This window comes from Vombatus ursinus, unplaced genomic scaffold, assembly GCF_900497805.2.
Source record: "Vombatus ursinus unplaced genomic scaffold, bare-nosed wombat genome assembly UNPS02009205.1, whole genome shotgun sequence".
NCBI lineage: Eukaryota > Metazoa > Chordata > Mammalia > Diprotodontia > Vombatidae > Vombatus > Vombatus ursinus.
The window spans coordinates 54,856,538-54,873,739 of NW_020948983.1; the positions used below are offsets into that span (position 1 = coordinate 54,856,538).

The 17,202-nt window shown below is 45.8% G+C and overlaps 1 protein-coding gene across 1 annotated transcript; it reads left to right on the forward strand.

The window, feature by feature from the left end:
- The first annotated feature begins 8,854 nt into the window (after nt 1-8,854).
- Nucleotides 8,855-10,688, forward strand: KBTBD13 (kelch repeat and BTB domain containing 13). The gene has a single exon (XM_027852089.1). The coding sequence runs from the start codon at nt 8,861-8,863 to the stop codon at nt 10,229-10,231; it is 1,371 nt and encodes a 456-aa protein (XP_027707890.1). The 5' UTR covers nt 8,855-8,860; the 3' UTR covers nt 10,232-10,688.
- The last annotated feature ends 6,514 nt before the right edge of the window (nt 10,689-17,202 follow it).

The following is a 17,202-nucleotide window of genomic DNA, read 5'->3' on the forward strand; positions in this document are numbered from 1 at the left end:
ACATAAGTGAAGCACTTAAAGGATATATAAATGACATTATCTTTATTGCCTGGGTGTTCCTTGAGTCAATTGCTGAGAGTTGGACTAGGAGATCTCTAAAAGTTCATTCCAGTTCTAAAAGCTAGCTGCATGTGAAGAAAGCCATCCTTTAGGTATTGCAAGTTGGGAAAATCACAATGGGCCATACAGGTGTGTGTGTGTGTGTGAGAGAGAGAGAGAAACAGAGAGACAGAGAGACAGAGAGAGAGAGAGACAGAGAGAGAGAAGAGGAGAGGAGAGGAGAAAAGATAGGGAGAGAGAGGGGGAGGGAGGGAGAGAGAGAGAAAGAAGAGAAGAGAAGAGAAGAGGAGAGGACAGGAGAGGAGAGGAGAGAAGAGAGAGAGAGAGACAGAGAGAGAGAGACGGAGACAGAGAGAGAGAGGTGAATGCTGAGAACTAGAACCAGGAAGCTAAAGCTGCCAGTGATTTTATCCATGGAGTTCTCTGAGTCACTGAGAATAGCTGCTAAAGTCGTATCTCCCAATCAAAAACCTCCGATTCAAAAGCAGGGAGTGTGGGCTAGCCACCAAAATACACCTGATTCTTTCTTTGCCCAAGGCCGACTGCTTGCTCATTTCCATAGCCTGAGGAGTGGAGAGTCTGGGGCAAACCACATTGTGATTCCTTGCCCCTACCTCATTTTTGTTAAAAAAGAGGAAGAAGAGATTTTCTTAGGAAGACATAAAATCAAAGGAGGAGGAGAAAGAAGAGAAGAAAAAAAGGAGGAGGAGAAGGAAGAACAACAGGAGGAAAGAAAGGAAGAGGAAGAAGAGGAGAAAAAAGGAAACGGAAGAAGAGGAGGAGGAAGAAGAGGAAAAAAGGAAGAGGAGGAGGAGAAAGAGAAGCAGGAGGAGATGACTGTCGGACGATGCTCAAAGAGACTGGGGGACCCAGTTACAATTAGCTGGACCCTTCCTCATATTCCTTTCCACCACACATATTGGTTCTTTCCATTTACTTGCCCACACCACTCTCCAGCACTACCCTGCCTCTAGGGGTAAAAGATTCATTATTAATGCATCATTTGACCTAGTAGGGGGGAGATATCCAGATAAATAAGCCAAAGTCCCTGCCACAAACTCAGTGTGATAGCTTTGTGATCTTAGGTGAGGCCTTTAACCTGGGACAGCCCAGTGTTGTGAGGATAAAATGAGATAATATACAGCAAAGTGTTTTGTAAGTGTTAAAGTGTTTTATAAATATTAGATATTAGTAGTAGTAGTAGTAGTAAGGATGAAAAAGTATAATCACAAGTAAGAATAATAAAAACTAGAATATTGAAAATGAGGCAGTTGGTGGGGCAGGGGATAGATAGAGAGTTAGGCCTACAAATGAGGTTTTAGACACTTACTAGCAGTGTGTACCTGGACAAATCCCTTGACTTCTGTTTGCCTCAGTTTTCTCATCTGTAAAATGGGAATAATAACAGCACCTACCCCCGCCGGGGTTGTAGTGAGGATCAAATTAGATAACAATTGTAAACCTCTTAGCACAGTACCTGGCATATTTCCGTAGCGTCTGACTCTGTGACCCCATTTGGGGTTTTCTTGGCAGAGATACTGGAGGGGTTTGCCATTTGCTTCTCCAGCTCATTTTACAGATGAGGAACTGAGTCAAACAGGGTGAAGTGACTTGCCCAAGGTCACACAACTAATAAGTGTCTGAGGCCAAATTTGAATTCAGGTCTTCCTGACTCCAGGCTGGGCACTCTATCCACTTCACCATCTAGCTGCCCTGACACTAAGTAAGCACTATGTAAATATTATTATTATTATTATTCAAGAATAGGACCTTGAGTCACTGCTCCTACCTCTAAACTTACTTCTTTGATTCCAGGCTTTTTTTTTTTAAACTCCTTTCTGTAAATTCCATTGCTTTCATCATCTTACTCCCCTTTCTGTGGGTCAGGCTGCAGGACCCAGTGTTTGGATTTAGGGAGAAGGGTAAATTCTGGAGGAAAGCTCCCTGGGATGTACATACTTATCCTTGTGATGCTCAGGGGAGAGCCATCCTTGATCCCTAGGGATGGCATGGCCCAGTGGCATGAATGCCAGATTGAGAGACAGAGGGTCTGAATTCAAATCCCCCTGACACTAGTTATGAGATTTTTGGCAAGTCACTTTACATTTGTGTGGTTCAATTTTCTCATCTGTAAAACGACGGGAATCTTTTAAGCTTTACATCTATGATTTTATAACTCCTTCAAGACAGGGAATTTATTGGGTATTTCTCCAATGTTCCCCATAGTGCTTTAGGGTGGATTTAGGGGCAGGGTGAGTACTCAGTAAACACTTGCTGATTCAGGGAGTGGGGTACAGTTTTAGAGCTGGCAGGAACCTTGACTATCATTCAATCATTTAGTTCTATTTCACAGATGGGGAAACTGAGGCTCAGAGAGGTTTGATCACTCACCCAATCCCACTTAGTGACAAAGCAGAGACCAGGGCCCAGGTCTGCTAATTCGAAGTTCAGTGCTCTGCCCAGTATGGTAAATATACTGCTCCTTAGGAACCAGGGCAGATGGGCAGCAGGAAGGCTGGGCCTCAGTCAGAAAATTGGAGCATTGGTGAAAGTAGGCAGATGTGGAAACCTTAGGGGTTGTGGACCTGGTAAGGAGGTCATTTTGTTGGCATTCAGATTAGACAGAAATGGAGAAGGGAAGAAGAAGAGAAGCAAATGGGAGGAAAAGATGAGGCTTGTGGGGTTTGGTGAGGGGACTGGGGTTCAGGAAGGAATAGCAGAAGTGTCAGTTGCTATTGGGGTTATACAATATCATAGGGTTATGAAGGGACCTTAGAAATCATCCACAACTCCTCCTTCTCCTTTCCAGGCCAGATGACGCCGTGTCACCACAGGTGTCCCTCAGGGTTCTGTCCTGGGCCCTCTTTTTTTTCCTTCTGTACTGCTTTACTTGGTGATCTCATCAGCTGACATGTATTTAATTACCATCTCTATGCTGATGATTCTCAGATCTACCAGTCCTGCCTCAACCTCTCTGCTGACCTCCAATCTTGCATCTGCAACCAACTTTCAAACATCTTGAAATGGATGTCCAGTAGACATCTTAAATGCAACATGTCCAAAACAGAACTCATTATCTTTCCCCCTAAATCACATTCCCCCTCTGACCTTCCCTGTTACTATAGAGAGCAACACCATCTGCCCGGTCCCCCAAGTTTATAACCTAGGCACTATCCTGGATTCCTCACTATTTCTCAACCCCAGTATTCAATCTGTGGCTGATGCCTGTTGGTTTTGCCTTTGCAATATCTCTCGAATACATCCGCTCCTCTTCTTTGACACTGCCACCAGCCTGATACAAGCCTTCATCATCTTAAGTACGTATGGACTATTGCAATAGCCTGCTGGTGGGTCAGCCTGCCTCAAGTCTCTCCCCACTCCAATCCATCCTCCATTCAGCTTCCGTGGTTTTTCCCCCTAAAGCACCTGTCTGACTATGTTCCCCTCCTACTCAGTAAACTCCAGTGGCTTCCTGTTGCCTCCAGGGTTAAAGACAAAATGCTCTGTTTGACATTCAAAGCGCTTTATAACCTAGCCCCCTCCTACCTTTCCAGTCTTCTCACACCTTGTCCCTCAATTCTTATTCTTTGATCCAATGATACTGGCTGTTCCATGAATCATACACTCCATTTCTCCACTCTAGGCATTTTCTCTGGCTGTCTCCCATGCCTAGAATGCCCTCCTTCCTCACCTCTGCCTGCTGACCTCCCTGGCTTCCTTTAAATCTAATCTAAAATCCCACCTTCCCCAACCCCTCTTAATTCTAGTGGCTTCTCTCTGTGGATTATTTCGTACTTATGCTGTATGTAGTTTGTATTTATTTGTTTGTTTACTGTCTCTTCATTAGATTGTAAGTTCCTTGAGGGCAAGGACTGTCTCTTGCCTCTTTTTGGATCCCCTAGAACAGGTGGGGAACCTGAGGCCTGGAGGTCACATAAGGCCTTCTAGGTCCTCAGGTGAGACCCTTTGAATCCAAACTTCACAGAACAAATCCCCTTGATAAAAGTATTTGTTCTGTAAACCTTGGATTCAGTCAAAAGGCTGCACCCAAGGACCTAGAGGGCCACATGTGACCTCGAGGCTGCAGGTTTCCCCACCCCTGCCCTACAACTTAGCACTGTGCCTGGCACATAGTAGGTGCTTAATAAAGATTGATTGATTGATAAAATCTCCTCATTTTACAAATGACAACACTGAGGTCCAGAGAAGAGAAGATACTTATCAAACATTACACAGATAGTAAGTAGCTGTACCCCAATTCTAATCTAGGGCTTCTGACTCCAAATCCAGTGCTCTCCATTACCCCACATATTGCCCATGTTCTCACCAGCAAAGGTCAGTGCACCAGGAACTCAAGGTCATCTGAAAAGAACATGTGGGTAGAGTCTCCGGATCTGGAACACAAACTGCAGGAATTGGAATGATCAGTCTGAAACACACACCAGGGAAGAATGTGTGGGAACCAGCCCAGGCAAAAACCAGCTGCCTCCTGGCTCTGGGACTGGTCCTGGGTCTCGATGCTATTCTTGCAACCCCAGGAGTTGATCTGACACATGGAAGCAGAGACCTTGTCTCCCTTATTAGCCTGGGGCCGAGGGCTGTGAGTTCTTTTTTTCCCCCAGTGCCTGAGGAAGGGAGAAGGAGAGGGGGAAGGGGGATGTAGAGGCTGGAAAGTTAGCCACTCCCAAGGGATTCCTAGTATCGATAACACAGAGAAAATTCAAACCAGCTGCTTGAGGCCCCCGTGGGCCACAGAGGCCCTCCCTGCCTCCCCCACTTGAATCTTTGGCAAAATGCCGGGTGAGGGAAAGGAGGGGCTCCCAGAGGGCGGTGGGGAAGGAGGGGCTCCCCAAGAGGAGTGGGTGATAAGCTACAGGGAAGAGGAGGAAGCCCATTCTGGGCTCAAGCTCCAACTTCAGGCTCTTGGGGTTCCCCAACATGATCCAGATGTGGCCCACTACCGCAGAGAGGCCCTTATAATGTGGCTGCTTATTTCAGTTACAAGAAAGAAAGAGGCTGGCTGCTTAGGGACCCCATGGGACAGCGGGACCTTCACAGGATCACTGTAAGATGGAGGTCTGACCCTTATGGAAGTGTGGAAATGAGAGATTTGTCAATTCACCCAGAGGTGCTCAGGCATTGTGCCTTAGTTTACACCCCCTATACTCATCAGAGACTGATTTATAAACCAAAATGACAATTTAATAATTTTTAAATGGAGATGGATCTAATAGGGTAAACGAACCTGGTTCTATGCCATTGTTACTCACTCCCTCCTCAAGGAGAGGTCTCCTCGGGAGACCACGTTTAGGCTCACGGGCCTCGAGCTGGAAAAGCCTTCGGAGGGCATCCAATCCAACTCCCTTATCTACAGGAACATAATGAGACCAGTAGAGGTTAAGTGACTTGCCTAAGGTCATACAGCTAGTGAACATCAGAGATGAGATTTGAATCCAGGTCTTCTGACTCCAGAACCAGTGGTCCCCAGAGCATTAAGTTGAGCCAAAGGAGCTGGATTTTTTGACAGGATCTTTGTTAAGCTGTGATAGCCTGATGACTTGCCCTTCTCCACTCTAGGCATATTTCTAGATAATAATAATAATAATAATAATAATCGCTGACATTTCTATAGCATACTTTATATGATACACATCACCTTGTGAGGTTCATACTATAGGAATTATTAGCTCCATTTTACAGGTGAGAAAGTGAGCCTTAGAGAGGTGAAGCGGGATGTTGAGAGTAGGATTCGAACCCTTGTCTCTCCTGACTTTAGGTTCAGCCTCTGACAGTGCCTCTATCAATGTGGTCCATTAAAATCAGAGCAGTCCCTTCCTGAGCCATGCTGGGAACATCAGATTCCAGGGCTCTCCTTTTTTCTAGACTCCATGAAGACTCCCCATTTCTCCATTGGGTTATGTTTAAGGTAATGTGATCCAATTGAATAGCTCTGAGTTGTTTTAAATATTTACACATAAATATGTATAAATATAGTGTGCATATATTCATATTCATGTATCTTGAAACAAAGAGGTTTCCTTAATGGGATTTCAGCGTGTACCTTAATAAGGTTTTAGCATTAAACACTCATCATTCACATCATACAGATGGCCACTTATTCCTCCTATGGACATAGAATAGTTCCATCCAAGTGTATCTCCTTATTCAGAGTGGACAGCTGGGGGTACAGAGGGCTACTGGGTGACTTCATGAGGAAGATGTCTTGGGATACAAGAGGGAAGAAAATATACATTTTTTAAGTGCATACTACTATACAATAGCACAGGGCAGGAGGTACTTCAACAAGCACTTTGCAAATATTGTTTCATATGATCTTTGCAGCAACCCTGGGAGGTAGGTGCTATTATTATCCTCATTTTACAATTGAGGAAACTGAGGCAAACAGGTTAAGTGACTTGCCCAAAGTCACACAGTAAGTATATGAGGCACAATTTGAACTCAGGTCTTCCTGAATCCAAACTCCATCCACTGCAATCTGCCTCTATGCATAGAATATTCCCATCAGACAGATCTGCTAGTAGGGGTGGGTAACCTGTGGCCTGCAGGCCATATGTGGCCTTCTAGGTCCTTGGGTGTGGCCCTTTGACTGAGTCCAAGTTTTACTGAACAAATTCTTTTATTAAGAAGATTTGCTCTGTGAAGTTTGGATTCAGTCAAAGGGCTGTACTTGAGGACCTAGAGGACTGCATGTGGCCTCAAAGCCACAGATTCCTTGCCCCTGCTAGAGAGCACGGACTGGTTTTTGCCTTTTTTTGTATCCTCAGGGCTTAACATAGTGCCTGGCATACAACAGGTGCTTAATAAATGCTTATTGAGCAACTGAGGATATGAGGAGGGGTTTGACTTTGGCTCTTCCCCAACCTGTGACTCCCAGATCTTTGTCTTCTCTCTCTGCTTCCCCCTATCAAACATCCAGTGCCCAGTACCTATAGGGGAATTCAACCCTGCCTTAAATGCAGAAAATGCTCAGGGGCATGCTGTTCCCTGGAGTTATGAGCTAGGGGCTGACGATAATGGTTAGAGGCTGAGAATCTTGACTCAGAGCTTGGGGCTGAATGGAAAAAAATACGTTGGAGCTTCTAGTGTGAGACTGTCTCTGGCCCTGAAGTGGGACCCGAATAGCATAAGGAAGCAGTGTCCAAAAGTGCAACAATTATGAAGATATAGGGATGCTGGAGGAAGGGCTAACGGCTGACAAATCTGGCCTCCAGCCACTTTTTCAATCCTCCTCCTCTCTCTGTCCCCAGGGCCTCTCCTTTATCCTGTCTATTCCTGGCTCTCTTCCTCTGGGAATCTGTCTTCCCAGGCTCATGCATCTGACTTATGCCCTCTTCCTCACCCCCACCCCTAGCCCCAGCTGCCCTTCCTTGCTGCTGTGTTTGCAGTGGGGGTGGGCAAGCTGGAAGCTCAGTGACTGCCCCCATTCCCATACTGGAGCCACCAGTACAGTGAAGAGATGTTGCTGACTTGGGGTTCCCAGGCCTGCTCCTTCTCTGAAGGTCTCCCTAGTTTCCATCTGCCTTGGTCGCTGAGGCAGATGGTGAAAAGCAATGGATGGAGCGGGGTCCTATCCCTCCTGCATTGGTGATAAGTGATGTAACGGGTTTAACTCTGGACTTGTAGCCAGAAATACCTGAGTTCAAATCCTGCCTCAAAAGCTGTGTGACCCTGGATGAATTCTAGGATCATGGATTTAGAGTTGGAAGGGAGCTTAGAGGCAATCTGGTCCAACCTCCCCATTTTACAGATGAGGAAACTGAGGTCCAGGGAGAAGTGACTTGCCCAGCATCATTTCTCTGAGCCTGGGACTGGTCATCTGAGCAATGAGGACAATCTGCCAAACAGAGTTGTTTTGAGGCTCAAATGAGACAATGAATATAAAACACTTTGCAAGGACTGAATTAATGTGCACGATGATAGTAGTGATTTGCTGCTTTGGCATCACTTTTTTTTGAAGCTCTTTACATCTAGTAACTCATTTAATCCTCACAACAGTCTCAGAAGTTGGGTTTTTAGTCCTTTCTCACGCAGAGCCTAAAGTCCAGAGAAGGGGTGACTTGTCCAAGATGGGATGAATGGTAACAGAATCAGCACTCAAACCTGTCTTCATTAAAAAATAATAATAACCTATGTTTTATGGAATTTTTTTGTTTTACATCATATTCAGCTTCCAAAATACTCCTCCCTGGTGTCTCCCCCAGCTTTCCTTGTAACAAAAGGGGGAAAAATTTTAAGCAAAGTCAACTGAGGCATAGACCCAAGTCTGACAGTCTGTGTAACATTCCTCACCCATAGCCTGCCACCTTTCCAACACAATCCAAGTCTCTTGATTCCCAGCCCAAAGGTCTTTCCATTACATAGGATCATAGGATTGTAGGACAATAGATTTAGAGCTAAAAGTCATTTAATTCAGAGCTGTCAAATACAGGACAGGTCACCCATAGCTCTCCTGAGTGGGCTGTGCTAGATTTAATGTAATTGGGAAATATTTAACAAAATAAAGATACAATGTGGCATTTTCTAAGTCAATATGAGGCCTGCGAGGTTTTCCTGCTCAATCTCTGCTCCTGGGTTTGTGGGGTCACATGAGCAGGGTCTATCTTTAGTCAAGAATCTATTTATATTCCCACAGGGAAGTTACTTCATTGCCTGGAAATCCCTGAGAGAAGGGTGAGAAGTGACCAAATCAGATTGAGACCCTGCCTTGGGGGGGGAAAGGCTATCCTCGGCCCTCATCCTGGGCTGACTTCACCCTGCCCTCTTGTCTTCAGCCCCCACCATGCAGTCAGTGCTTCCAGGCGGTGTCCAAGTCTGGGTAGGGGGACGGCTCTTTGCAGCTGACAAGGCCTTGCTGGTGGAAAACAGCGGCTTCTTCCGTGGCCTGTTCCGGTCAGGGATGCAGGAGGCCACCCAAGGTGAGATCCACCTTGGGGTGCTGAGTGCCGGTGGCTTCCAGACTGCATTGCAGGTGTTGGGGGGTCAGCAGCCAGCCCTGGGGGGTGAGGAGGAGCTGTTTCAAGCTGTGGAATGTGCTGCCTTCCTGCAGGTCCCCCCACTGGCCCACTACCTTATCCACAGCCTCACCTCTGACAACTGTGTGGCATTGTGTGAGACTGCATTTGTCTTTGGCTTGTGGGACGTGTTTCACAGAGCGGCACTCTTCATTCGAGATGGTCCCCCAGAGATGGCCGATGAACTGTCCCCAGAAGTGCGGGCCTATGTGGAGGCCCTGAGACCCAGCAGCTTTGTGGCTGTTGGTACCCACACGCCCACTCCTGAGTATTTGGAGGATGTGACTCGAACCCTGTGCTACCTGGATGAGAAGGAGGATGTGTGGCGGACCCTGGCCTCCCTGCCAGTGGAGGCTAGCACCCTGCTGGCTGGAGTCACCACACTGGAGAACAAGCTTTATATCGTGGGTGGGGTCCGGGGGGCCAACAAGGAAGTTGTGGAGCCTGGCTTCTGCTACGATGCTGACCGGGGGACCTGGCAGGAGTTTCCCAGCCCCCACCAGGCTCGCTATGATGTGGCACTGGTTGGCTATGAAGGCAGCCTCTATGCTATTGGGGGAGAGTTCCAGAGGGTGCCCCTAAGATCAGTGGAGCGATATGACTTTGCTGCTGGCTGCTGGAACTTCATAGCAGACCTCCCCCAGCCTGCCGCTGGGGTCCCTTATGCCCAGACCTTAGGCCGCCTCTTCATCTGTCTGTGGCAGCCTGCAGACACCACAGCAGTGTATGAGTACAAGACCCAGGCGGATGCCTGGCTTCCTGTGGCATCCCTGAGGAGACCCCAGAGCTATGGGCACTGCATGGTGGCACATCGAGACAACCTCTATGTGATCCGTAACGGACCCTCTGATGACTTCCTTCATTGTGCCATCGACTGCCTGAACCTGACCACGGGGCAGTGGACGGCCCTGCCCGGCCAGTTTGTCAATAGCAAAGGGGCGCTTTTTACAGCTGTGGTGAGAGGGGATACAATCTACACTGTCAATCGAATGACCACCCTGCTCTACAGCGTTGGCAACGGCTCCTGGAGGCTGCTGAGAGAGAAGGCGGGTTTCCCTAGACCTGGCTCCCTGCAAACCTTTCTTCTCCGGCTGCCTGATGTGGCCCTGGCCCCTGCAGTCTCCTCCCCAGAGCAATGACAGGGTGGAACTGTGGAGAAATCCACGGGACTGAACTCAGAGCAGTCAGCAGGCTTGAGTTTAAGAAGGCGCTTGTGCTGGTACTCAAGGTTGCTTGTCCTTATCTGCTATGGCTTGGGGTCCAAGCAGCCATACCTGAAGTTTCCACCTAGTTCCATTATGGCCTTTATACAGAGATATAAAGAACCCCTATGTGCCAACCTGAAACCTCTCCTGCCTGTCCTGGGTCTGGTTGTAGCTGTTGCTGTGACATCCCGTTTTTCTTCTCCCCCTCAGGCGTCGTGTCTCCACTGAACCTACAAAGTTGGGAAGCTGAGGCCTGGGGCATGTCAGACAAGAGAACTGGCTTTGGAGCCCGAGGACCTGAATTTGGATCTCACCTCTGTGTGACTTTAGGCAAGTCACTTATTGTCCGTGTGCATCGATTTCCTCATTTATGAAGATGAGGAGGTTGGATTAGGTGACCTCTGAGGATACTTTCAGCTCGAAATTTAGGAAAGTTTTGAGGATCACTGTACTACCTTTGGTCTACTGGGAAAGTTGCTTAACATCACTGAGTAATGAGGATGGCAGCCTTGACCCATGGAGTGGCCTGGCAGGACATTGTATGGTATGATGGGTCGGGGATTCAGACGTGCTTGGAAGGCATTGTAGTACCTGGTACTAATCAGTCATTTATTGAGCACCTACTGGAAGCACAGTGCTGAATTCAATGATCTGTGAAGATTCAGATATTGGAGAAGACAGTTCCTGACCACCAGGAGCTTACCATCTAGGAGAGGAAAAGAAGCTAATATTAATGAAAAAAACAAAACAAAACTGGAGAACAATGCAAGGCAGTATCCAATTAAGTGCTGAATTGTGCAATGTGGATAAGGTCTGTAGGAGTTCAGAAGGAAAGGAGATCACTGTGGGCTGGAGCAGTCAGGGAAGATTTCCTGGGTGTGGGACAGACATAGGATGTAGTAAGACAGGTTGGGTCTGTGAGGAATAACCTGAAGGAAGGCGGAGTTGGGAATGAGCTTGCCTCGATAATCCAGAGAGTTTGTTAGAAAATAACCAGCTATCTCCAGGTACTCTTCCTCTGTGATCCAGATGTTTCAGGGTCTCTCACCACTCCCCCCACTGCACTGTGTCCTAGGCAGGAAGAGAGAGGGCTCTTAGCATCATCGAGCAGGCTTGAGTCCAGGAATCTTTAGTCTTTGAAAATGTTTTCCTCCATTAGCTACAAAATCACTCAATATAATAGCTACCATTTATATAGCAGTTTGTAAATCTAAGGGTAGGTTCTATTATTTAAGTCAAGTCAACAAACATTTATTAAGCACCTACTATGTTCCAGGAGCTGCTAAGCCCGAGAGTTTAAGAGATTTGACTGCAATGCAGGATTCATACTCAGGTCTGCCTGATCCCAAGTCTAGATCCCTGTACCACCAGAGGCTTTCCCGCCATTCGTCACTTCCTATTTCTCCTTCTCCCCAAGCCCAGTTTCATGTGGTTAGTCATAACTCAGCTTCGGTTATTGTACTCAATTCCATCCGGGGCAAAACCAGTGGTTTGCCATTTGTTTTCAAGTTATCTGGGGTCAAAGACAGCGTTTACCTGTGTTCATTACACCTTTGCAGCCTTCCCTCTGTTCTCCCTGTCATTGCCAATATAAACCCTCCAATCCAACCAGGCTGGTCTTCTCGATGGTTATCCCCTGAATCAGCCAGGCTTGTTCCTGCTCCAGCACCTTCATTCCAGTCAACCCCGCCCCCCATGAGGCCCCCTTCCCCCTCCTCTCTCTCTTTCATAGACTTTTAGGACTAGAAGGGACTTCGGTCATCATCTCGTCCAATTTCCCCCTTCTGTAGATGAAGAAACCTCGAGGAAGAGAAGTTATTTGCCCAGGGTGATAAAGGTAGCAAGTGGTGAATGAATGAATCAGTCAAAGGACCACTCGCTAGAGTCAGAGGACCTGGGTTCAGGTTTTACCTCCGATATTTATTTCTTATGTGGCTTTGAGCAAGTCACTGAACCTCTCTGGGCCTCAGTTTCCTCATGTGAGAAATAAGGGGAATGGATTAAAGGGCTTCTGGGGTCCCCCCTTCCACCACTAGGTCGGTCTATGGTCCTGTGAATTACAATAGACAGAAAGAGTCCCAGAATCTGAATTCTGTAGGTCCAAGCCCCTTCCTCTGCTGGTGATTGCATAAACCTTTGGAGATCTGCAGATGGTTGCAGGATTTTCTTTTTCTTTGATTAGCTACACCCCTTTCTGCCAGTGGCCCCACTGGCCTCTGACCTGCCGGGGTGCCAGTCACAATGAATCTCTTCCCTTCCAAGCTGTACATAGTTAGAATGGAGGCAGGATAGGAGTCAGGAGATGGGGGCAGAGGTGAGAGTGGCCAGAGAGCAACACCAAGTAAAACTGGGGGACGTTGAGGGGAAGGCACCAGGAAAATGAAATGCTGAACAATCTCTCCAAAGCAGTTAGCAAAAAAAAAAAAAAAAAAAAAAAAATGGCAATGGCCTGGGGCCTTCAGAATGCAGGGCATCTTGGTCTGGTGAATAAAAGCCTTTTAATATTTGTGTGTTTTTTTATGGTTTTTAAAATGCTTTTATGTTTCATTATCTCATTGGATTCCCCCAACCCCAACGAACCAATAAAAGGGATAGAATTTGGGGCAAATGAGTGGCAAAAGAGGGACTAGCACCCAGTTTTCGTAGGTCGGACTCCTACTGGTGCTTTTTACCCCTGAGATTCCTTAACCTGGAGTCTATGAACTTGTTTCTTAAAAATATTTTAATAACTATATTTTAACAAAAATGGTTTCCTTTATCATCCTATGTGTTTTATTTTATATATTTTAAAGCATTGTCCTGAAAAGAGTCGATAAACTTCACTAGACTGCCAAAGGGGTCCATGATACAAAAAAGTTTAAGAATCCATGTTATTATCTTGTGATTAATTCTGAGTATAGGGTGACTGATGCTTTCAAAAATGTTGAATGAGGCAGGGAGAAGCCCCTTCTTCATTGTGATTTGGCCTGCTCCTACCGGTCTCCTTAGATGGGGCATTCAGTAACCTGGGGACTCATTGGTGCCTGGATCATCAGCTCTTTCCAGAATTCTTCTTCCTGGGCAGGGCAAACATGCCTGTTATTGTTATTGCTCAGTTGTATCCGACTCTTTGTGACCCCTTGGACCACACTGTCCTTGGGGTTTTCTTGGCAAAGATACTGGAGTGGTTTGCTATTTCCTTCCCAAGTGGATTAAGACAAACCGAGGCTACATGACTTGCCCAGGGTCACACAGCTAGTGTCTGAGACCATATTTGAACTCAGGTCTTCCTGACTCCAGGCCCAGTGCTCTGTCCACTGACCCATCTAACCAGGCAAAAACTGAGTCCTGGGCAGAATTCATCTTCAATACTCCATTGTCCCTTTCCTGGTCCTACCCCCATCAGTTGTCCGATGCCCTCACACCATCCCTGACGACTGCTCAGGGTCTGAGCCTTCCTGGACAGCAGCACTTTTTTGTCCTGTGTCCCAGACATTTAAGTGCCCTCTTCTCTGCCAAAAGGCAATGTGGTGTTGATAGATCAAAATAATTCAACAAATGAATCCCAGTCAATGTGCTAACTAGCTAATGTGTTCTCCTCTCTCACTTGACCTAACCCTGTTGAAATGTACACATCTCCAAAATGCCCTTGGAGACGATGGTCTTGCAGGAAATGTGTGAGAGAGTTTGGGACCCTGGGGGAAACCATACCATATAGGTATCCTTCTACTCTGTCTATGTGCAGGGCCCTCATCCCTAGAACAATGTCAGGGCTGGTCTAGTTCATCAGCTTGAGTTTTTTGTTGACAAAGGTGTACAAATCCATTCTCTTTCTGGTGAGATTCTCATTCCCTCTTCTTACTTGTCCTGACTGACATTTTTTGAGTCCTGGACCAAGTCCCAAATGGGAGGAGACAGAAAGCAAAATGGGGAAAGGAAGGGAATAAGTATTTATGTGGTGACTAATATGAGCCAGGTATTGTGCTAAGTGCCTTTAAAAAAAAACCAACCAAATATTATCTCATCTGATCCTTATAACAGTCGAGGCAATAGAGGCAGATGTTATGTGATTTCTGCAAGCGAGTAAGTATATGAAGTTGGATTTGAACTCAGGTCTTCCTGAATCCAGGCTGAGTACTACTACCAGCTGCCTAATACCCTAGAAAGGGTGTTAGATATGGAGTCAGACAACCTGGGTTAGAATCCTGGATTGGCCACTTACTAGTTATATAACCTTAGACAATTCACTTAGCTTCAGTTTCCTCATCTGTAAAATGAGGAGGCTGAATTAGATGCCCTCTGTGGTCTCTTCTAGTCATAAATCTATGAACCTATGCATCTATATCTTAATTTTGCCTCTAGTAGGCCTTGAAACCTGGGAGCCTTTAGTCAAATAAAACATACATTGACCAGAAATTTGGAGGCTTTTGTCAAGTGGTAAGATATAGGCTTAGTCAGTGATCGATTCCACGGCTCCCTCCTACTCCAACATGAGGGTTCTTCTTGTAGGTGATGAGAAAAGGAATGAGGGAATACTGAAAGATCTCATGAAACTCATTAGCAATTTGAATTTTCAATAGAATTCTCATCATTTTATATTACCCACCCAAATTCACCACTGGAGTCTAGGATTGACCACCACTGACCGCTGGAAACAATGTGACCTCTTAGATACTTCTAGGACTCCCAGCCTAGGCAATACAACAACCCTAGATGTCTCCAATGCCTCCCACAGTACCCAGAGAAATTCACCAAAGATTATCAGTAGAAAATTAATCTTAATTCAATTTAATTTAAAATGTGAATACCCAGGCAGGTGGCTATTAAATGATTCTCTATCTAGAGTTTCTATCTAGACTAGGGTCCAGCTTGGGACCCTATCAATGGTATTCCACTTAGACCTGGATGCTCTGGGTAGTTTCTACCTCTATGAGGACTCTCTTCCAGTGTATTGGCCCAAATTGGAGACATCCAAGACCCAAAGACTAAAGCCGTCCTTGGAGGTGGAGGGTGGGGATAGGGAAGAGGAAGAGTATTGGAGATATATGGTTAGGTCCCTCCTAGCAGTGTTAATATAATAAGTAATAATGTAAATAATAAGTAATATATAATTAAGTACTGTATAATTAGCCTAGAAAGATTATTAAAAGCTTTAAATGCAAAACAGAGGAATTTGTATTTTATCCTAGGGGCGATAGGGAGCCAATGAAGCTTTTTGAGCAGAGGAATGACATGGTTATAATTGTGCTCGAGGATGGATTGAATAGGGGAGTTTAAAAACCGATTGGGGGAGGGGGGAGAACAAAGGAGGCTATTGCAGTCATCAGAGCAAGAAGTGATATGGGTCTGAAGCAAGGTGGTGTTGTGTCCTGGCCCTGAGTCAGCCATTAATTAGTTGTATGACCATGGGGGTTGTCATTTCACATCTCTGGCTCCTAGTTTCTTCATCTGTATAAGATCGTGTTTTCAACAGACTTTCCAGCTCTACACGATGTGATTCTATCAGTGGTTTAGCCAGTCTGCCTAATTGGGGTTTCCCCAACATATATCTGTACTCACAGCACTTTCATTTACCAAAGATGCTATATAGGAGGAATGCCATACAAAGATGGAATACCATTGATAGGGTCCCAAGATGGCCAGGGGCTAAGATAGAATGAGGCCACTGGAAGCCTGTAGACATCAGAGCAAATTGACTTTCAAACTCAGATCTAGTTACTCTTGATTTGTCTTTGGACCTCATCAGGTAGGTTCAGTTTTGTCCGGCTAGTTAAGCTCTCTGTCTGTGGGGCAGAAAAAAAAAAATCAAATTTCTTTTAACAAGGCGGTTCTTTCCTTTTCCTCAGTACATAAATACTAAAAGCAAGCACGTGAAGAATGGGTGGTACAAAGTGTCTTGGGTTTTCAACCCCAAATGTCCACTCAGAGCCCATGTGAAGGACCTACTCATCTTGACAGCTTTGGGAAGTCCCTGGAGGGTCCTTAATGAGGAACTCCAGCTATCTCATCATCAACAAACCCTGGCAACAAACACTGAAGCAGGAAACTCAGAATTGAATGGATTCTTTTTTCTGATGGATGGGAGACAGGAAGACCTAGGAACTGAAAAGCTTTCCTCCTATGTATTCATTATCCCCTGAAGTATTGCTTGGGCATGATATAAACCCAGAACAGCTCTGCTTATTTACTTTCCTGCTCTGAGTAGCTGGTCTTTTTTCTTTTTACATCTTAACCATTTTGTTATAAATTGCTGTCACTTCTTAGAAGCCAAGAGAAGTTAACTGCAGTAGGAAATTCAACCACCAGCCTGCCAAGACTCTATTTATCACTCTCACTGTCTGAATCATCTTGGAGCCCTGAGACTATGGGATTCATGAGCCTGCAAACACACACTCGTGCCCAGCTCATGTGTCAGGTATAACAACTGGGGATATCAATCAGGCACTCTCTCTTGTATCCATCTGAATACCTCCCAGTATCACTGACATTGCTGGGGTGGGGCTGGGAGGCATGAAAAAAAGGGAGTCCTTCTTCAAGGAAGTGCTGGGTGTTTTTGTAATTTACAAAAAGTAAGAGCCCCCCTTTTCTACAATGCCATTTTGTAAGGGGCCTTAGAGATCATTTAGTCTAGAGGTTCTTAACCTTGGGTCCAAGAGCACAATAAAATATGTTTTTAATAACTGTATTTCATTATAATTGGTTTCCTTTGTAATCCTATGTATTTTATTTTATGCATTTAAAAACATGATTCTGATTCTACCAGACTGCCAAAGGGGTCCATGATGCAAAAAAGGTTAATGATACTTCTTCTTGGCCAACCCAGTCATTTTACAGAAGTGGAAACTGGGATCTATGGGGACTTGGCCAAAATTTCACAAGCTAGCCTGTGGCAGATCTGGAGCTGAAATCCTGATGACTAGTAGACT